This window comes from Boleophthalmus pectinirostris, unplaced genomic scaffold (assembly GCF_026225935.1).
Source record: "Boleophthalmus pectinirostris isolate CB_2022bp ecotype Guang Dong unplaced genomic scaffold, ASM2622593v1 HiC_scaffold_8, whole genome shotgun sequence".
NCBI classification, from domain to species: domain Eukaryota; kingdom Metazoa; phylum Chordata; class Actinopteri; order Gobiiformes; family Gobiidae; genus Boleophthalmus; species Boleophthalmus pectinirostris.
The window spans coordinates 17,360,453-17,383,615 of NW_026571515.1; the positions used below are offsets into that span (position 1 = coordinate 17,360,453).

Consider the following 23,163-nt stretch of genomic DNA (forward strand, 5'->3'; position numbering starts at 1 on the left):
AGGACTATTATTATTAGTACAGAGAATCTCATGCAGCTGCAGAAAGCCATTTAAATAGCTCTCGTATAATTAGCTTGTACTGTTATTAAGTTTACTGTTATTATCCTACTTACATCAGTGTTTAATAGGTCTGACCTTTTTACTGAAACTTTGCCAGCTCTTATAATTACTAAAGCTCAATCATTTTAAAGTCTATATTTCTCTATGCAGTTTCTATTTAAAGCTGCATAGTGAAGCTTTTCTGGTGGAGGGTTCGTCAAAAACTTTTTTCCATGGAGAAATTTGTCCAGAATGTTTCACAGTATGGTTTTAACTAGGGATGCAACAATAACCAAAATACCGTGATATTGTATTGTCAAAAGTCTCGCAATAATATCGTAGGCTGTCACAATATATTGATTTACAAGTTTTTTTGCTTAAATGCATGGTTTTATAGTAGCAACAGCTTATAAACACTGGGAACTACATATCCCATGTTTCATTTCAGTGCAGACAACATGAAAAAATATGTTTTTTACTTGAATTCTTGGGATTATGATGGAAATAATTCACACCAAAATCTTGTGAAGGTATTTTAAAAGCAAAAAAGTGTCCCATCTACAATTATATTAGCCTATTCAAAATATCTCAATAAATATCGTACCTTGAGATGCATATCGTGATAATATCGTACCTTGAGATTTGGATATCGTTACATGGTATTAAACCTTTCTATCTTCATGGAGACCAAAAGAGACCAAGTTACAGGTCAGATCTGTGGAGAGTCAACCCCGCTCACAGTCAGAATGCCTGTTTTTCTACTGTATGTATTTTTGAGCTAGAAAAACACATGTAAATTAATACATTTGTTTATTAATTAATATGACATTTAACAGATTTGTTAAATGTCATATTGTGGAACATTCTAAACAAAGACAATACAATGACATTTCCACAGAAACAAGTGGGTGACAGACCCCCAGCTGAAATGTTACACAGTGTACCTTTAAGAAGGTTTCAGGAGTTTCCAGTCTTTGATCTAAGGAACAGGTGTCACTTCTCATCTGTCTCTCCATCTCCACACTTACCCTCCACACACAGGCGTAGGTGTCTGTGTGAGGTGGCAGTAGCTCAGTTGGTAGAGTTTTTGTCCACTGATCCAAAGGTGGTGGTTTGAATACTGCTCTCATAAACATCATTTAGAGATTAGTCAGATCTGCTGACCGTGAGGCTGGTGGTGCGACTCCCACAGATGAATACTGTTGTTGTTGTTGTGACGCTCTCAGTGTCTGCGTACACTGGTGTATGAACTGGCCATGTTCATAAAAATAGCAAAAGGAAACAAACAGTACAGCCAGTGGTGGTGAGCTACTATTGTAGCCACAGCTGCCCTGGGGCAGACTGACAGAAGTGAGGCTGCCAATCTGCACCATCAGCCCTTCCGACCAACACCATCAGTGACACAGACCACTTTCATACTTGGCAATGTGGGTGAAGTGCCTTGCCTAAGGACACAATAACAACTGGCGCCCCACTGTGGCACATGATTTTATCAGCGGTCTCCCATCCAAGTACTGACCAGGCCGGGTCGTGCTTAGCTGCTGAGATCTGAGGGGATCAGGCTTTGACAAGCTGGTACGGTCACAAACAGTTTTGTACAGTTTTGTTACTTAAAGTAAATTATCGTGTGAAAAAATCTACAAAAATATTAAAGTACCTGTTTAAAAATGTTCTTAAAGAGTATAAAATAAAAGTAGTTTGGGGAGATTTTTAGAACAATTAAAGGATGAAATGTAATGATTTTGAAAAAGAATGTAGCAAATTTTAAGTAATTCAACCGACCGAAACTCAAATTAAATGTACTTAAAAAAGCCATTTCAGCAGGTCTCAAACCATAAAGAAAAGTACTTCAATTTTCAGTCCATACTTAAAATGTAGTGGAGCAGCACTGTAAAATGTACTTAAATAAAGTACAGATACCTACAATTATTTGTACTTAAGTATTGTACTTTTACTTTTGTACTTTGATACCTTCCACCACAGTGTAGCACAAATTGGTTAATATTTTTGTTTCTGGAATAATGTCAGAATACACCTGTAACCAAAATAAACTAATCAATCAGTTTATTATAAATGCACTATGTAACTTTTCTGGTGGAGGATAATCTACATTTTTGTCTCCATGGCGATGTAATTGCTTTGCTTGGAAAGTTTCACAGTGTGGTATTATACTTAACTATCTCCATGGAAACAAGCAGGAGATGCCACCAGACCAAGATACCGGTGAGATCTGCGCAGAGGAGAGCCCGCTGACTGTAGGCGTGGATGTTGTCTGAGCAATAAAAACACCCATAACTAAATGAATGGTAACTGGATAAGTTTAATGCCACACTGTGAAACATTTCAGACAAAGTAATAACACCTCCATGGAGACAAGCAGGTGGTGGACCTTCTACCTGAAAAGTTACACAAGTACTTCACATGCAAAAGATAAAAAACAAGCACCTTTAATGCACCTTTAATACAAAACATGCAAGACGTCATGGCAACAAATGAGTACTATTGTTGTGTCCTTGAGCAAGACACTTAACCCACCTTGCCCCCAGTGGTGTCTGAATGTGTGTGAAAATGGGTGAGTGGCTCCCTGATGTAAAAAAAAAAAAAAAGCCTTAGAAATGAAAAAGCGCTGTTTAAATTTAACTATTTGACAAACTTTCTGTGCACAGTTACGATGATCAGCGACGAGTGTCTGGTGGAGTGTCCCATTGACGACGACGACGAGGATGAAGAGGAGGTGCAGCTGGCCTTCTCAGCTCCTCCCCCTCCTGAGTTTGCCTCCACAGCACCCACCCCTTCCTCCAAACCTCCAACTGCCCCTGCCACACCTGCCCCGAGTCCTCCAGCCCCTCCAGTCAGCAGGGACCCATACGGCATCAACCAGCATCTCAAGGTTCATTATTAGTCTTTTTATTTGAGTACTTTAAGTTTGAATTGGAATTTCTTGGTTTCTTGAATCATTTTATGGAATATACACAAAAAAATCTGCAACAAAAACAGCATAAGGCTCACTCCAAATGCTTAAAGCTGCACTGTGTAATTTTGTGGTTAGGGGTCCTGGAATTTTTGCCAAAAATGTTCCACAGTATGACATTAAACAGCTCTACCTTACATTTATTCAATTACAGGTGGTTTTATAGCTCAAAAATACCTAGAAAAACAGGCATTCTGACTGAGCAGGTTCGCCTCTCCACAGATCTGACCAGTAATTCGGCCAATTTCACAAACAAACAGTTTCCAAAGTGCTGCACAAATGCATACTAATAACAACAATAATAGTATAATGATAAAATAAACGCTCAGATTTAATCATACTAGTCTTAAATGAATAAAACCAGTAAAATAAAATAAGATCAAAGCCACAGAATAGCAATAAATAAATAAAATAAATAAAAAACACAGAGGACCACACAACTCAGCGGTGTTAAAAGCCAAAGAATAAAAGTGGGTTTTAAGATGAGACTTAAAACACTCCACTGTGGGAGCAAGAACATAAGCATTTGACAGACCCTCTACCAGAAAAGTTACACAATGCACCGTTAAGAAAACATTTTTTTGTCTTCACAGCTAACCATTAGATTTTTAAATTTTAGACAGCAGGATTAAGATGCTGACATGGAAATTCAGCATATGTCTAAAATAATCCTTAACCGCTGCCAGACTTTACTGGGCATAAAGACATGGTACAAGAAGATAGAAGCTGTTTTTCTCTGCTTGCATTAGTGTAGTCAGTCACATGGTGGTGTTATTGAGCAGGGGCCAAAGAACTGCTCTGATATTTAAATGATTTATTGAGTTATTAGTATGAGTACCACTTAAATCCATACATATACTGTGCATATGAACATGGACCACTGTATATATTAATGGAAATGGGCGCTTCTTGTTCCATCAACACTGACTCCAATTGACTTTATATTGAAAACTGTCACCCCTCATCATTTTGGTCTTAAAATGTTTGTATTTACTCGCATCTGCATAAGGGGTGGGCAGTTATTTTTTTCCCTGGGGCCACATGAGAAACAAAAAATATTACGTAGGGCTGGGTCAAAACCCTAAACTAATGCTAAAACTAAAGTCAGCATAATATTAATTGTGTTTCTTTATAAAAAGCAGTAAATAGAATTGTTTTGACGTGCTGGTAAGACTGTTAGAATTTATTTTATGTCTAAACAATGAAAAAGTGAGACTGCCTTAAGAAAAATAAAAGGAATGCAGCTTTAGTCTATGCATGTGATCAAATTATAAAACATGTTAATTTTGTAATTCCAGATCATCTTAACCTCCTAGGACCCTAGAACTCTTGCAAAAACAAAGAATTATATTTGTGTAGTATGTGTTATATTTTTATATTTATATGTCCATATATTATATATAAAACATTCATTTTTTGTTTTAGTCATTTTGATGGGACACAATAAAGTCACAATTGATTTATTTAACTATTTATTAAGTGCCTGAACAACCCAAAATGTGTTGGACATATAAGTCGACATTTGTGGACGCCAGGTCCTAGGAGGCTACAAGAGCCGGTCAAAGTCAACCAAAAGGCCATATGTGGCCTCTGAGCTGCACAACGCCCATGTCTGCTCTACATGATACTGTTGTTTTTATTTTGCTATTTTGTCAATAATTAAATTCCTATTTGTATTACAAAACTGGCTTCAAATTCTCTCCTATAACTGCTAGCCTCCGTGAGCTACATTTGACTGGAGCCGAGCGCAATAGTTGATTTCTCACTCCCTTAGTCCACTTCTTTGTAAAGTCTATGCATATGGACATGGATGTACTGCTGTGACCTTTATTTGTGTCCTCTCTCATGTGCAGGTGGAGGTGAGCGATGTACTGGCTGAACCTGCCTCTCCTCACAGCATAGACCAGGTCTGGTTTTACAGTGTGCGTGGCTTTGAGAAGACTCGTGTTTGGAGCTATAGGATCTTGTCTCTGTTTCTGGCTGTCCCCTTTGCTTTTCTCTGCGGGGTCTCTCTGGGACTTCTGGCCTGTTTACATGTCTGGTACGTCCTCTCCAATCTCCTGAACATAACACAGAAGGTATATACTGTAGCATACTGATGTCTACAGGGAGTGAGTCATACCAGCGGATCTTTTTCACTGCACAATGCAAAGAAAAAGTACAAATATATGTATATGTTGAGCTACACTACATTGCATTGGTGGAAAAAGAACTGGATTTTGATACTTGTCAGAGCAAAGAAATACTGAAGCAAAAGTAACATCACATGAAAAAATCTACTTAAGTAAAGGTATTAAAATCTGTTTAAAATGTACTAGTAAATGTAAAAAATATTTCACACAGATTTTGAGATCTAATAAGGCTTCAAATGTAATAATTTTGATAAAGACTTGAGTTGAATTTTGTTCAACAGAAACAACTGAATCGATTTTTTATTTATTCTAGCTGTTGCTATTTTTATATTTTTGTTTGCTCAAATTATGAACATGTTAAAAATAAATAAACCTCTCAGGCTTTTCAGCAGGTCTCTCACAATAATAATAAAAAAAAACTTATACTTATACTTATACTAATACTAATACTTAATACTTATACTTATACTTATACTTATACTTAATTTTTAGTCCTATTAAAAAATTAAGTGGAGTAGGAAGTACAGATACCAGTAGATGCTCTCAAATGTAAAAAAGCAAAGCAAGTAAAAAGCATCCACTTCAAAATTGACTTAAGTAAAGCACAGATACCTAATTTCTTTACTTAAGTACAGCACTTTACTACTTTTATTTTGCTATATTCCACCACTGCTATTTAATTTATGCTGAAAAGTACACACGGATTCATTAGAGGCGAAATTTTTATGGTCATACCAAAAGAAAAGGTGTCGCCAGTCACATTCAATAATACAGCAATTATCTTGTTTATTAAATCATTAAAGGTGCACTGTGTAACCTGTTTGGAATGTACAACATGTGGCCTATTTGTCCCCATAGAGACAATGATACTTATTATTATTAGTACAATTATTTATGTGGCATTATTCATATTCATTAAGACAACAAAAGGAAAAAAACAATACAGTAACAGAACATCAAAGTATGGCAAAGTACTGTATATAAGTAGCATAAGCCTAAAAGTGCACTGTGCAAATTTTCTCAGGGAGAGTACACTTCTCACACTTCACTAATTTCTGATGTAGTTAGATTATTTCACAATAAGGCATTAAACGTATCTGTCGCCATGGTGGCGAGCAGACCAAGGTACAGATCTGTTCGGTGGAGAGGCGGGGCTGTTTACACAAGAATGCCAGGTATTTCTGAAAAATTAAGTCACCTCTAACAAAACAAAGCTGAACAGATTTTTAATGCCATACTGTGAAACATACCAAGCAAAGCAATAATATCTCTCTAAAGACAAAAATGTGGCACACCTTCCACTAGAAAAGTTACACAGTGCATTAAGCTTCCTGCATGTTAAATATTATTATTTCTGGTATAATGTCAGAAAATACCTGTGATTGAAATAAAGGAATCAATCTTTTAAACACAGAGTAAAATGCAATACACCATTACAATAAATACTTACTAAAAAAAGCACAGAATATGTTAAGGTACAGTGTGTTATTTTTCTGGTGGAGGGTCTGTTAGCTGCTTGCCTCCATGGAGATTTTATGGTTTTGCTTTGATTATTCTACAGTATGGAAATATTTTGAGCTATAAAACACCTGTAATTGAACAAACACAAGGGAGATATATTTAATGCCCTTCTGTGGAACATTCTAAGTAAAGAAATAACTCCATGGTGAAAATCAGGTGGCAGATCCTCCATCAGAAAAGTTACACAATGCACCTTAAACCTTAAGCCTACATTTTTTCAGTCTATTTTTGTTTCTAGAATAAACTTGTTGTGACCAAAAATAACGAATCAATCAATCAATCAATCTACAGTACAAAACACATTATGACACATATTATGATAGTAAATGTGTCACTTATGTGTCCTTGGCTGCACTCATAATTTATTATTGGATTAATGTCTTGGGATCCACTTACACATACTTCATTATTGGATTAATGTCTCGAGGATGTTGACAGATGACTCAATGATTTGTTTTTGTTGTTCTAATGCTCTTGATCCTCTCTTGGTGCAGGTTTGTGGTCCCTTTGGCTCAGCTCAGCCACACCTTCATCCCCTGCGTGCGCTCTGTGTGGATATGTGCTGTTAATATCCTCGTCTCTCCTTTGTGTACCAGCCTGGCCCTCTGCTGCAGCCACGTCGCCATTATCTTCTCCAATAAAGAGTGGCAGTCTCTAAAAACAGACAAAGAGGGGGTGTGAATGAGGCAAAGCAAAGATCATTGACTTTTATAATGTATTTTCTGTTTGATCCAGTGGTGGAACGTAACGAAGTACAAAAGTGAAAGCACAATATTGAAATACACATTTTAGATCGTTGTACTTCACTTAAGTACATTTTACAGTGGATACTTTTTACTTTTCACTACATTTTGGAATGTGTATCTCTACTTTCTATACTCTACTTCATTTTAGATCTGGATTGAAAAGGAAAAAGTACTTTTCTTTATGGTTTGAGACCTGCTGAAATGACAGGGAAAAAAATCATTTAATTCTTTAATTGTTCTAAAAATTTCTGCAAAATACTTCTACTTTTTACTATTTAAGTACATTCATAAACAGGTACTGTAATACTTTTACATAAGTAAATTTTTTCATGTGATACTTTTACTTTTACTTGAGTAATTTTTTGCCCCCTTTATCTGTATTTCACCCACCACTGTTTTGATCTAAGTGCATTTTTTTTTATATTTGTTTATTATATTCTACTTCTTTTTTTTTTCTTTTTCTTCTTCTTCTTTCTTTTCTTTTTTTATATTTCATCACAAAGTACAATGTAATCAATAGGGGGAAAAAAGCCTCTTGTCCCCATCTGAGAGCATGGCATCACCACACTCTGAAGTTTAAGTCACAAATATCTCAGTATTTTTGATCATCACACACTGGCAGACCAATGCTCTGTTTGAAAAATGAAAAACAAACAAACCAAAAAAAAAAAAAAAAAAAGGAAAATAAATGGCAAAATAAAATAAAACTTTTTTTTCTGTGAGTATTGAGTGACATTTATACCTGCAAGAGAAAGATAATAAAGAACTGAATTATTACAGTGAAAAAATATGCATGTGAAAGCAAGTACAGATAAACCAGAAAGAGGCTTACAGCCAAGTATGCATTCTCATTTTCCAACTGTAGTATATTTTGTTCTTTCAGTCCATTAAAAAAACAGGTGTCAGGTAATGTACATTAGATTATGAAAGGTTATTGCACATCAGAATAAAATGACCCCCGCAGCGATAGAAATAAGATCCTTCTTTTGACTGAAGATGTCTCATTCTGCTGTTGAAAGACTCTTAGACTTAGACTTTATTGATCCCAAAGGGAAATTATTTGGACACAGTAGCTCACACATCACAATAATATAATAACAAAGAGAAAAATATAAATGGTAATAATAAAATTCTAAATAAGTAGCAAAAAGCTAGCAAGAGACTCAGACATTAATTTAGTCCAGAAAATATATGAGAGAGTGAAGCAATTATGGTTTGTTTACACTTTGATCTTGACCGACATGATTAGGGCTGGGTATCATTAAGAAGTTGCCAATACGATACATACCTCGATATATAGGCCACGATACGTTACATACCTCGATACAGTGCGCTTTCGATTCTAAATTATATATTTCAAATTGATTCGATATGATTCAATAAAAAAATGGCTAAATCGTGGCTGTGATACTAAAAGTCTTTGTTAAACCACTTCTTGTGCAAAGTTAATATGAAACACACTCATTTTAATCATCAAAACAGTGAAAATGTCAAATGTGTTACATACAAACAAATAGGTTTCCTTCATCTAAACAAGCAACAAAACTGTTGCGCTGTAACAAAATAATTTCGTAAAATATACCAAAAAATGCTCTTACTAATACAGTGATAAAACAGTCCCTGATATCGATACTATATCATCACATTAAACGATATGGTATATCGATATTTCAATATTTTTGCACAACCCCTCAACATAATAAGTTTTCATCATGCAGTAGATTACCGGAAGGGGGCGCCAAACAACACCCTCACATTACCCAGCATGCTGTTCTCCACCGCCATCTTTGTTGTTGTGGTCTCCGCGGAGTCTGCCCTGTTCGGTGCGCCTCTAAACACGATTGAACTTAAATTTCAGCGTTATTTTCCTTATTTTACCTCTGATTTTGAGTAAGTGGACGTCGGGAGCCACAGGGAGCCATGGCGCAGTATAAAGGAGCTGCCAGTGAGGCCGGGAGAGCCATGCAGCTGATGAAGAAGAGAGAGAAAGAACGAGAACAACTCGAGCAGCTCAAGCAGAAAATAGCTGAAGTACGAAGCATCTCACTTTTATTCACATGTTACAGATAATTATAGATTTACATTGTGCCACACTGCAGAGAATAGATCAACTATTGGTTAGAGTTTGTATTAAAGATCCTATTTTCACGCAATATTGAGCCAGATTGTAATGTTGGTACTTCATCAAAAATACATGCAATTGTGGTTTAATTAATTCACACATGTTTGAGTAACCCTTTATTATTAGTCTGTCATTAGTAGTCTACAGCTCAAAATGCCTCGTTCCACCTTCTGAGTTCACAGAGCTGTAGTTTTCTCGTTAACAACTCCTTTTCCCTTTTTAGTTCAGTAGGGATTTGCAAATCCAGGGTTAAAATCATCCAAATGATTGTAGTGAAGGTGTATGGAGTTTAAAAACACAGTGGAGCACTTCCTGTATTACCACATGACGTCACAAGGTGGAAGTGCAGAGTGTTTTCTGTTTGAGAGAAGGAGGCAGCCTAATTATGCAGGGTTTGTGTGTTAAACATGTGTGAATGCAACAAAACACTACTGCAGATATGTTTTTAATGTGGAAATAAGCTTATAACAGATCAGAAAATAGCATAATTTGAAAAAATGTTGTCCAGCGTATTAGTGTTACAAGACACTGTAGACAGGGTTCCCACTGTCATGGAAATCTCGGAAAAGTCATGGAAATTCAAAATGTCATTTTCTGGGCCTGGAAAAGTCATGGAATTTTGTAAATTCTATTGAAGTTTTCAAAACGTCATGGGATTTTAGTATCTGTTTCACGCAACTACTGTGTTCGGTTAAGTTATCATTCGACTGTTATGATTATATCCGAACATATGCACCTTTTATTTAAAAGAGACAAAAATAAATGCACTAACAGTATTTTTGTTAAAAAACTATAATAAGGTGAGTAGAAAGGGTTAACATTTCATATTTAGTCCTAAAAGTATGATCAATTCTAAACATGTAGGGTGCCTTAAAGTTATGGAAAATTAACTTTAGGTCATGAAAAAATCATGGAAAATGTTTGAAATTTTGTCAGTGAAAAAGAGTGGGAACCCTGTAGAGCAGGTAGCACCATTCTTGTCATGTATATGTATTATGGTGAGTATAGTTACCACCTGCTCATGATTTCTTTATATGAAACCACTATACAAAAAGTATCAGCTTTCAAAATACTATTACTATATATATACTATACTATTATTCATCCTACTTCATCATTACTATGAGGTTATAACAATAACACAACCACTTTGCTGACATTGTGTATTTGTTCTCTCAGGACAACATGGTCAAGTCCAACATTGATAAAAAATTCTCAGCTCATTATGATGCTGTGGAGGCAGAGCTCAAGTCCAGTACAGTTGGTAAGTTAAAATTTAAGATTTTTTTTTATATCGTTGGTTGGGGGCTTCGACAACTCTATATTATACAGTAATGGGGGTGAGTGATATGCCAAAAACCCTACACATTTCATTCCATTCAAAAAATACACTTTCAAGCTTTTCAGAGGTACCTAAAGTTATGTGCTTCTGCTGAATATTTCTACTTTATTGTTATTTATTAAACCATCTTTCACTCACTCAGAGCATGACAAACACTAACCATATGAAGAAAGGGTGGGCGAAATTGTCTCAGTTTGAACATAATGATAAAAACACTTTTGGTGAGGGACCATGTCAAATCAAACCATGACCTCACCCTGTGACAGATTGCAGATTCGTGTTGTTGGTCACCCTCAGTCGTTCATGATTTTGATTTAGTTTTTGGCCTTTTGCCCACTCCTAAACACCACCTGTAACATGTTTATATTTTATGTTGGACTTATATGTTATTACTGAAGGCACTGAACAATCCCATTAATTTATTTTGATGTGAGTACTAAACTTCAGTGCCAATGGAAGAGGAATGAAATTTCCTGTTTTACACCACACAAAATATGGAAAAAATATAAATGAAAAAAAAAGAAAATATAAATGCTAAACTGTCTAAATTGATGTGCATATGTTAATAGATATATTATTAACTACTGGATTTATATAGCACTTTTCTTGACATCAAAAATGCAGAGTATTACTCAGTCACTCCACACTCAGTGGTGTAAGTATTGGCTTACTTTTTGTAGCCAGGTTTGCCGTGAGGCAGACGGAGACAGACTTCTCTGATCACTCTCACATACACACACACACCACATTCCTACAAGGTGAAGTGCCTTGCCTAAGGACACAATAGTAGTTTTTGCCTGATATTTGAAATGGTCTCCCATCCAAGTACTAACCGACCCCAGCCTTTCGTAGCTTTGGCAGCTTTGACACGGAGTTTTGGCCACAAATATGTGTATCTCTTTGAACATTTTGGGTATTATTTGAGTAAAATACTTCCTCTGTGCTCTATTTCCCACATGTTTTCAATTATACACAGCATAAAGATGAATTGATAAAGCTGTTGGTGTGTTTAACAGGCCTGGTGACACTGAACGATATGAAGGCCAAACAGGAGGCCCTGGTGAAAGAGAGAGAGAAGCAGCTCGCCAAGAAGGAGCAGTCCAAAGAGCTCCAGCTGTGAGTCAGATGTCCTCTCAGTGTTACACTTTTCAGCCTCAGTGTCAGAGCAGAGGTCAAAGGTCACAACAAACAAAGTGATGTATCTGAGATGAGCGTGACTCAGATCAGAAGAGCTCTGACCCTCCAACCCACATCCATCCTTCGATTCCTGTTAAGGGATGGGGGCGCCCAAAGTTTAACCAAAACACAAAACTAAATGATATATTAAGTTTGATATAAACCACAAAACACATGTTTGAACAAAAGGAACAGCAGTTAAACAGCAGGCGTCATTTTTATTCCGTGAGACCGTTTGTGTTAACATTTAAAAGCCATTTTATTTTCCGTATATTTTCGGTCAGAGTACTGTAGTAAAACCGTAAATTATATACATGAGGCTGCCTTGTAGCTCTGGCAATTACATACATGAGGCAGCCCTGTAGCTCTGGCAATTTATCTACTTTTTATTTATTAACTCTCTTTCTCTTTTCTTCTGTCATTTATGGTCAATGCATAACAACTGAGGTATTTCAATTCAGCCCAAGGCCTTTCATGTTCTTTTTAGGAAGGCATGACCTCACTGAACGTTATAGAAGATATTTATTGCCAAACCTGTTTTTTTTAACATGATTCCTGTCTTTATTACGCTCTTGAGTTCTATTTCATTACTAATGCTGTGTCATGGCTCTTTAAAGCTGCACTATGTAACTTTTTGGTTGGGGGTCCTTCAACTGCCTGGATGGACATGTGCCCTGCCTGGAATTTTCCACAGTATGACAGCTCTATTTTACTTTTGTTCAATTATAGGTAGTTTTATAGCTCAAAAATACCTACAAAAACAGGCATTGTGACTATTTTAACTTGGTCTGATTTGGTCTCCATGAAAATAGAAAGGTTTAATACCATATTCTGAAGCCAGACAAAGCAATAACATTTCCATTTGACAGACCCTCCTCCAGAAAAGTTACACAATGCACCTTTAAACACTGAGCTTCTGGTCGGAAACTAGGCCTATCTTGACAACTAATTTTGAAGTTTGTTTTATTGCTGAAGTAAATCTAGACAATAAATGATAATATTGAAACTAATTCATGCCACTGACACAAAAAACCGAGAGCAGATTTAAACCACAAAAACTATTCTAAACATACAATATTGTGAAAATCATGAGCTGATTATCAATCCAACCTCAAAACCTCAAAGCCAAAAAATTAAGCAAATATTCCCTAGTAGTGCAAAGAAAAATTACGCACGATAAACACTGACCCCACAAAAATAATGTTCCAGCTTTAATATATTGAACGATAAGTCAATATAGTAATTATCGTGACAGGCCTGTTGGAAACTAATTCATGATTTAGTAGTAGTCTGTTTGCTTGGCGTTCTTTTGGTAATTACTAGCCATTTCAGTCGTCAATCTTTTTTGCCTGAATGACTGAGGTCAAAATAGCTGGTCTTCTTTGGACATTAGAGACATTAGAGAGTTATGTTTCTCTAGGCACCTGTTCAGCTGGCTCAGGAAACTCTGGTTCCAGGATTCTTCCACTAAAAACAACATATTATTACCCTGTTGATTATATGATTTAGTTGAGGTTTCCATCTTTCATGCTGTTCTTGTTATTTATGGCATTACGTTTATTTGCAGCAAACTTGAGAAGCAGAAAGAGAAGAAACGAAAAGAGGAGCAGAAACGAAAGATTGCCAGTTTGTCTTTTAACCCTGAAGATGAGGAAGATGAAGAGGAGGAAGGGGAGGAGGATGAGCTGGAGGGTAAGAACGTATGGAACAACAAGCTCACAATTTATAAGAAAACTAACTTATAATGACTTTGATGACACAGACTTTCCAGCCAAAAAGAAGAAACTGGGGAAAAATCCAGATGTGGACACCAGTTTTCTGCCAGATCGAGACAGAGAGGTGAGACCAACCACAGTGTTTTAAGACATTTATGACAGTAGCCAATAACAACCTACACCTTATTTATCCAGCTGAGCCTTCAGTATGATTGTTGTCTATGTAATTATTACTATGCATCTAGAAACTATATGAGTGACATATGACAGCTCTACACATGTTTAATGCACTACACAAAATGCACATTCATGAAGATCATGAAGCCATACGGTACTAACAACAATAATGCACTGGTCACACAGCCTAATGTGTCACAAACGTCCCGTCACGTTAGAACAGCGCCTCATGACTCACCTCTCACTGATGCAAAACTATGTCTTTCTTAAAGATGTGTGCAAAATCGCTGAGTGGTCCAGGTAGACTCCATGGTAAAGGAGAAATTCTATTTGTCAGCTGGACAAAGTTTATTTGGTTGAACACGTATCGCAGCTCATCCAAGCTGCTTCTTCCGTTCTGGTCAGAATGCTGGTGGACACTGCCTCATATCTGTCTGCAGGGAGGAGCTAACTTCAATGAAACTACTCTGAAACTAACACATCTAAGTCTTTAGTTGCTGTTAGTTATGGCCCTGAATGGTTATGCTAATATGATCTCACACTCAATGCATTTTAATAGGCCAAACTATCTAACAGAAACTGTAAACAAGTAGGTGTGTTAGTTTCAGAGTAGTTTCATTGTAGTTTGCTCCTCCCTTCAGGCAGATATAAGAAAGTACCCACCAGCATTCTGACTGAAGAAGTGGCTTGGATGAGCTGTGAAACGTATTCAACCAAAATAAACTTTTGTCCAGTTGGCAACTTGAATTTTTACTTTGCCATCTTTCCTGAAGAAATGTTGTGTATTTCCCTGAAGCAGAGCAGGTCCAGAACAAACAAATGTTCTTTCACACATGTGTAATAGTGCTGTTATTCCACTGACACTGTTGCTCCATCGTAAACACACAGACAAGACAGGCTGTTCTCCAGGCGCTCTCACTCCACTGCTCTGTCTGGATCCTCCATTTCACATAAAGCACATACTAGCCCTTGAAACTAGCTCACTGTTTGATTAAATGACAGCCTGTATTTCTAACTAAGATCTAATCATTACAAACGTGAAACTACGAACAATCATTTCTCACTAAAAGCAAGTTATTTTTAGACACTTGTGTTGAAAATTAGAGATGCTGTTGTCATCTCCTGCTGCACAGGTGCACTCACTTGGAAGTGCCACACATCTCCGGTTCCCATGGATGATATGGGTTTATTCAGCGCCATTTGAGCCAACTGTGGCCCTCAATACACATGTGCAAACCACTAAAACAACCAGCTGGCCTCTCCGGTTGTAAGAGCGCATGTAGAAAGCATGGAAGTATAAGCCACGCTCCCGACATGTGCCTCCAGGCCTCCATAGAAAGGCAAAACAACACAAGTTAATGAGCGGTTGTTGCAGTTTGCTCAGTGACCTTAAGAGTGTAGTAAAGGACACTGCCACTACAACCATTTTGCAAAGAAGAAATTAAGGGGAAATTTGATTATTTGGCTATAATTCAAAACTATTTAATTACACTTTTGACACACAATGATTTTATATTTTATGGTCGACCACTGCTTGCCTTGATTCCCCTGATCGCATGCCACTGATTTATGAGTTTATGCTCTCCAGGAGGTGACTGTGCTTCCTATCTGTAATCACACACAGACATGCACTCACTCAAATGTGGTTAGAAATTGAACGCTCTGTTTGAGATTATATTGTTGTTAAATTATGACAAACTGTAGTAAAATTATATTGTTTTGAACAGAATAGCCCCTGTAGTGAGCTCTAAGAAATGTTCCCACAGAAAATCTCTTGTTTGGATCACATTTGTTCCTTTTTACATGCTGTATTTTACACTGGCATGTTGACTCAAGTTTTAGTATTAAGCCTTTAGTATCATGACTTTAGGGCATTCTTAAGTCCCTCCATTTTATAAAATATGTTTAGGAGGAGGAGAATCGGCTGAGAGAGGAGCTGAGACAGGAGTGGGAGCTGAAGCAAGAGAAAATCAAAAGTGAGTGTAATGATGTGTTAATGGCCACTTATTAAGTCCAGTCTCTAAACACAAACCATTTGCTTTTGTTCTTAGATGAGGAGATTGAAATCACCTTCAGTTACTGGGATGGGTCTGGACATCGAAAGACTGTAAAAGTAAGTATAGTGACTCTTTACAGATAAATAAATAAGAAATAAGAAAAGAAGAAGTGTAGTATTTTGATTTAGAGCCTCGAGACTCATTTAATCAGAATCACAATGTGAATTATTATGTCCAGACTGCATTAATTTAATATACTTTGCAAACAACAAATTAAACAAATTGAATTTAATCTTTATTACCTTAGCAGTTTCAGTTCAAAATGGGCACTGTGAATAAATATTAATAAAAAATAAGTCAATTCCAATACTTTAAAATCAAAATGAGATATATTTCCAAAATCATGCAGCCCTGTATGTCTTTTAAAGGTGCATTGTGTAACTTTTCTGGTGGAGGGTCCGCCAGATGCTTTTCTCCATGTAAATGTTATTGCTTTATCTTAAATGTTTCACAGTATGGTATTAAAACCTTTCTTCATGGAGACCATATCAGACCAAGATACAAGTCAGATTTGTGAAGAGGCAACAGCGCTCACAGTCAGATTGCCTGTGTTTTACTAGTTATTTTTGAGCAGTAAAACCATGTGTAATTTAATAAATGTAAGATAGATCTGTTTAATTTCAGACAGAGCAATGGCATATCCGTAGAAACAAGCAGGTGACGGACCCTCCACCAGAAAAGTTACACAATACACCTTTAAAGTCATTTAGTGGCAGCCATAACATGCACTCTAAACATTATTATTTTTATTTTGTATTTGTACAGATGAAGAAAGGAAACACCATTCAGAACTTTCTACAAAAAGCTCTTGAAGTTCTCAGAAAGGACTTCAGTGAACTCCGGTAAACATGCATTCACTTTACTTTGTCCAAAAATACATATTGTTTCACGAGGCCTGTTTCTCATCACAAGATCTTTGTTTATTGAGGTTTGAGGTGAAGCAGGAAATGTCAGCCCATGTTGTGTATCCTCAATGCATAAACAACTTCCCAATACTTAAAATACTGCTTACCCACTGTGAGAGATGGACTGGCCAATATATTCTTTACATGGTTCTGAAGTTAAGAAAAAGTGGAAATTTTAGGTGCACTGCGTAACTTTCAGGTTGGGGTAGATGCGTTCATGCATTCTTACTGTGGGTGGGGTCACCGCTTCACAGATCTCACCTGTAATCTTGATTCATTCCCAACATTCCCCCGTTAATGCCCTGATGTTTAGAACCTGCCCTGTATTGTTTGATTGTTTTTACTTATGTGTCTTAATTGTTGTTTGTACGGTTTCCTTGAGTGCCCAGAAGAGCGCCTTTAAATAAAATACATGGTTATTATTCTAATTATTATTATTATTATTAATAATAAATTGGTCTAGTGGCATCTCCTGCTTGTCTCTGAGGAGATGGATGAATTTAATGCCATACTTTGGAACACTGCAGGCAAAGCAATAGCATCTCCATGCATACAAACAGGCCCTTCACCAGGAAAATTACACAGTGCACCATTAACTATAAAAAATGAAAACGCTGCTTCTTTCAGATAATTATTTCAAACGGCTAAACGTTATTTACAGAATCCCCTAAATCAGAGGTCTTCAACAGGAGGGTTGTGAAATCTTTGGTTGATTAGAATTTTTTTGAAATATATTTCAAAATTTTTTAAGGATGAGAATGAACTGGTTTTCAGTGGGTTCTCGCTGTGCGCTCTTCCATCACTTCTGTTTCTCTGTTCATTCCCTCGTCTCTCGCTCCCTGTCAAACTACAAACACGTCGGTCTGGATTTTATCGTTTCTTCTAGGCTACATGTGAACAGTTACAGCTTTACTTTGACGCACAGCTGGAAGCGGTCTGGCAACTTCATTCCCCAAGCGTATTAACCAGGCTCCCCGTGCCGCAGCCCACCTCCTCTCTACCTGCGAAGCGAACAGGAGAGGAGGGGGAAGTTGCGTCTTTCCTCTCGCTCCTGAGATCAGAATGACTAAAAAAGTTCCGTATCAAACTCTTGTCCATGCGCGCTCTGGCTTCTCTCTCGTTTAATCAGGTCTTTAAAAAAAAGTCACTTTTTCCATGATGGAGATGGAGCTAGTTTCAACTCAGGATTTCAGGATAAGCCTGGACTTGTTAAGTGACTTCGATGGAATACTCCCCAAGTATTGAATGTAAAGTACCAGAGTAGCTATGTTTGTACATGACACAAGGCCCAATTTAATATAAAACACACTTGTATGCCTTATATATAGTAGGGGATCCCTGCTCCAGCTCGCCATCAGTTTGGGTGTCCCTGGCCTGAAAAACGTTGAAGACCCATGCCCTAAATATTAACATACATTTTGGTGAATATTGCCTGTTCCTACTCACTGTGTACTCATACTTTAACAATTATAGTCGTAAATGTGTCTAAATCTTGTCAGGTCTGCTGGCGTGGAGCAGCTTATGTACATAAAAGAGGATCTGATAATCCCACATGTAAGTGCACCTTTTATTCCTTGTAATAAATATGTAAATGAGATGAGATTTGTTAAAATGAGCATTTTAACAAGTGTTGAAAAAATGTTTCATCATTTACTCTTTCTAGCATCACAGTTTTTACGACTTCATTGTAACCAAAGCCAGAGGCAAATCAGGTTGGTCCCTCCTTTTTTTTTTTTTTACATTTTATTATTTATGTATTTATTCCGGGCAAGTACGCATTTCACATTCTTTTGCAATGAAACATAATATCATCCATATTGACATTAGTGCAATCATACCAACAAAAACAAGAAGAGCAACAACAAAAAAATGTCCAAAAAGGCATGGGAAGAAGGAAATGTATTTAATCTCACCCCCCTCCTCTAATATATCATTTTAACGTGTCAGCTCTTACGTTTTCATTTCATTTATTTTATTTGAGCAAATTGTTACACAGTGGACACACAAAGAAAACATTACAAAAATAAATACATGCTAATAGGAAACACAGGAGTAGGCAGAGGCAAACTGTATTGATCTACAAGGGAAATTATTTGGACACACATCACAAATATTGTAATAACAAAGGGAAAAAAATATAAATGGTAATACTAAATTCTAAATAAGTAGCAACAATGGCAATAGACTGGTATCTAATAAGGCATAATTATATGACATTAGACTTAAGACTTTTGTTGTCCAAGGGGAAATTCATTTTCACACACACAGAGCTTGTTTGGCACATACAGACACATTACAGTAAACATTACAAGACGCTTAACGGGGCCTGGTGTTTAGAAATGTGATGGCCGAGGGCATCAGGCTTCTGCCAAAGCACACCGTCCTGCACCTGAGCGCCCTCTACCTCCGTCCTGAGGGCAGGTGAGTGAGGTTGAGTGTGGGGAGTTCTATGGGTTTAGCAGCTGTGTGTGTTACCTTTGTGCGTTTGGACCGGTTTTTAACAGTGAGCATATTGAAAAAGCAGGTGGAACAATATAACATGATGTTCTGATTTGCACAACAGTAATAACAGATGTGGAGAAACATAAGAGTCCTTTGAGTTTTCTTATTATTGACAATCATTAATGGCTTCTTTTGTAAATGTCCGTAATTTGCTGATCAAATGTAAGTACCTTTTCTATTGTGACCCTGACATATTTGAAAGTATATGTACAAGTAAAAATACAAATACAATGGAAATATAGTAATACAAACATGCAGAGGTGGGACCAAGTCGTCGTTTTGCAAGTCTTTGACCTCAAGTCCAAGTCAAATCCCAAGTCGTCTGCTTTGAGCTTCAAGCCATTTCAAATCTTCAAACCAAAGTACCTTTGGTTTTTGCAATTTATGGCTTTTTAGATAAATTGTACTTATAAAGTCATAGTATATTTACATGTAAGTATTTATATAGTAGAATATATAAGAGTTGCTATTTTTTCCTTTTTAAATATCTTGACAAAATCTTAGAGTGAATCATTACAGTCAGAATAGAAAGAATTCTGATTTAAAAGTGCTTCTCAAGTCTTCTCAAGTGACAGGCCTCAAGTCCGAGTCAAATCCCAAGTCACTGACCATCAAGTCTTAGTCCATTTTATCAAGTCAAGTCTCAAGTCCTAAAAATAGTGACTCAAGTCTGGCTCGAGTTCAAGTCATAACTTGCAAGACGCCATCTCTGCAAACATGTAACAGATAAGAGAGGAAGATGAGTGCTTCAGTGGGTCAAAGTTCAGGTCAGGTGCTCATCAGGATCACACTGGAAAAAATCTATCCATTTATTAATTACAGGTGTTTCTATTGTTCAAAAATACAATAATTCTCTGTGAATTGGGTTGCATCTCCAGAGATCTGACCTGTAATGTAGCCTATAGTTGTCTCCCTTGTGACAGACTGGTTTAATCTCTACCATTGAACATTCTGAACAAAGCAATAACATCTCCATGAAGACAAGCAGGTGACGAAACCTCCACCAATGCACTTAAAAGAACATTTAACGCAGTCGGAGTGCCTCAGATTTTTTCTTTTTAATATACATGTAACAGTTGGTGGAAAAGCAGCTGATTGTTACATCTAGTACCATACAAAGAAAGAGAGTTACATTTAATTCACAATTTCTCTAACCCCATCTTGATTACACAGATGTTGCATGTATTATATAGTCTAAATAAGTTAAAGGTGCACTGCGTAACATTTCAGGTTGAGGGTCTGCTACCATGGACATGCTATTGCTTTGCCTGTAATCTTCCACAATATTGTATTAAACTTATATAATTGATTATGGGTGTTTTTATTGCTCAAAAACACTTCATCTTGATTACAGATGTTGCATTTTCCATTTGTAGAAAGGGTTTTAACACGTTCATGTTTTTGTGCCCCCCCGCAGGCCCCCTCTTCAGTTTTGATGTTCACGATGACATACGACTGGTTAACGACGCCACCGTGGAGAAAGATGAGGTGAGGAGAGCTTTACGACCTGGACACTGTTTCTGGGATGACATTAAACATATCTATCTAGCATTTATTCATTACGGTTGTTTCTATTGTTCAAAAATACAGTAATTCCGTCTGTGAATAGGAGCGATTCCTCATAGATCAGAACTGTAATGTAGCGTAGTGCTGGAACCTGCTCGTCTCCCTCGTGACAGATAGAATTTTAATCTAAACTGAAGAACATTCTAGACACAACAGTAACATTTCTGCCCACAGACCACTGGCAGACCATCCACTTGAATGTCAGTTTTAGATACAAACCAGGTACAGACTCAGAGACAAAAAACAGAAACAGAAACAGTTTTTAGAGGATTGAAAGGATAAAACTCACTTTGAAGAAAATAGTGCTGTAGTAAAAAACATAATAAAAATTTTGGCTCGGTTTGTAGAGAGGTGTATGATTTACAGGTGCACTATATAGCGTTTTGGTTGGGGATATATCACCTGCTTCTTTCTATGGACATGTTGTGGCTTTGCCTGGAATGTTCCACAGTAAGACACTAAACAGCTTTAACTTACATTTATTCAATTACAGGTGGTTTTATAGCTCAAAAATACCTAGAAAAACAGGCATTCTGACTGTGAGCGGGGTTGCCTCTCCACAGATCTGACCTGTAACTTGGTGTAGTTTGGTCTCTATGAAGATAGAAAGGTTTAATGCCATACTGTGGAACATTGCAAACAAAGCAAAAACATCTCCATGGAGAAAAGCATTTGACAGACCATTACCTGCATGTGTCCACTGAGTGTTCTTGCTTTGCCTGTGCTGTACCAAAGAATGACATTAAGCGTATCCAGCCACTAGGCCAATTTACTGGTGAAATCTGTGAAACATTGACCCCACTCATGGTTTTTAAAGGTATTTTTGAGCAATAGAAACACCCATAATTGAAAACAGTCTTATATAAGTTTAATACCATATTGTGAAAAATTACAGGCAAAGCATTTCCATCTCCAGGCAGACCCCCCAACCTGAAAAGTGACACAATGCACTTTTAACCATTATTTTGACAAAACAAAATTTTGTCTTCATATTTCTGTTGCTCAGTCAAAACACAAACTACAAAGGTCATGATAAGTATGGCAAGAGATAGAATTGATCCTGGTATAAAGAAAAAACTCAGAAGTACAAAATAATACCTATTGTTGGAAATATTATTTAATCATATCTGTCCAGAACTGAACGGATACAGTTTAACTAATTCAATGTTCCTTCTACACAGTCACATGCTGGAAAAGTGGTTCTGAGAAGCTGGTATGAGAAGAACAAGCATATCTTTCCTGCAAGTCGCTGGGAGCCCTACGATCCTGAGAAGAAATGGGACAAATACACAGTGAGCCTTTTGTTTATTTATTTATTTTATTTACTTTGAAAAATCCAGTTTGACTGGGAGATGTTGAGGAGAAAACCACAAATAGTAAGACGCCTCAACTCAGCGTCTCACTTTCAAACAGACCTGTGGCTCCACTAAAGTTTACAAAGGCAACTGATATTTAAAACAAATACAGAGTACAGATAGGGCTTTTCAGTTGAACTTGCCATTATTCAAACAATACACCATATTTGAAAGGGATTAATTGCCTCTTTCACATACACGATTGTAAATTGGCCATTGTTGTCATGCTCAGTTTTCCTCCTTAACTATAGATGGAAAACATGAGCTCAGTATTGTTTATTTTATCTCAAAATCTTTACTTAAATTAAATTACGTTTTGGTGAAAATCCAAACATGCAAACCTAAGCTTTGAACACTGACCCAGGCCGGAAAGCCAGATCAGTTTATTACTGTGCTAACCACATCCAGGTAATTTAAATTTCCAGTATTTTTTCCAAATTCTTAAAGTGAATGTGCATGAAATGAAGATGGAAAACCTTACAATTGAGAACAGTGAACGGACCTCCTCTGTGTTTTGGTTTAATGTTGACCAGGAATTTTCCTGGCTTTTGTCAAACGCAATAAATGCAGAGTTATATTATATCATATTATTATTATATTATATTATATTGGGAAATTGTAGCTCTGACTTATTTAGTCAGTTTGATTTGGAATGCTTTTTATTTTTCTTCTTCCAGATCCGGTGAAAGCAGTCGCCCTCCTGGAGTTGGGAGCTAGGACTTTTGCTGTTGAAAATAACATTCAACTGTCTCATTACTTGTATCATTATAATTCTTATGTAAATACCTGTTTTGTGATCAATAAAGCAAAATTACCCTCTGGACTGGGAAGTCTAAT

The 23,163-nt window shown here is 36.8% G+C and overlaps 2 protein-coding genes across 2 annotated transcripts; both read left to right on the top strand.

Annotated features, from left to right (window-relative positions):
* Positions 1 to 2,531: 2,531 nt before the first annotated feature.
* On the top strand, positions 2,532 to 7,344 carry cav4b (caveolin 4b). The gene is made up of 3 exons (XM_020922522.2): positions 2,532 to 2,929; positions 4,864 to 5,051; positions 7,158 to 7,344. Exons 1-3 carry the CDS (start codon positions 2,711 to 2,713, stop codon positions 7,342 to 7,344), a joined length of 594 nt encoding a protein of 197 aa, XP_020778181.1. The 5' UTR covers positions 2,532 to 2,710.
* A 1,853-nt stretch (positions 7,345 to 9,197) lies between these two features.
* Positions 9,198 to 23,149, top strand: fam50a (family with sequence similarity 50 member A). Its single transcript, XM_020922391.2, has 13 exons — positions 9,198 to 9,440; positions 10,711 to 10,795; positions 11,890 to 11,989; positions 13,617 to 13,741; positions 13,812 to 13,888; positions 15,851 to 15,917; positions 15,993 to 16,054; positions 16,764 to 16,840; positions 18,403 to 18,457; positions 18,567 to 18,615; positions 20,823 to 20,893; positions 22,153 to 22,263; positions 23,004 to 23,149. Exons 1-13 carry the CDS (start codon positions 9,330 to 9,332, stop codon positions 23,010 to 23,012), a joined length of 999 nt encoding a protein of 332 aa, XP_020778050.1. The 5' UTR covers positions 9,198 to 9,329; the 3' UTR covers positions 23,013 to 23,149.
* The last annotated feature ends 14 nt before the right edge of the window (positions 23,150 to 23,163 follow it).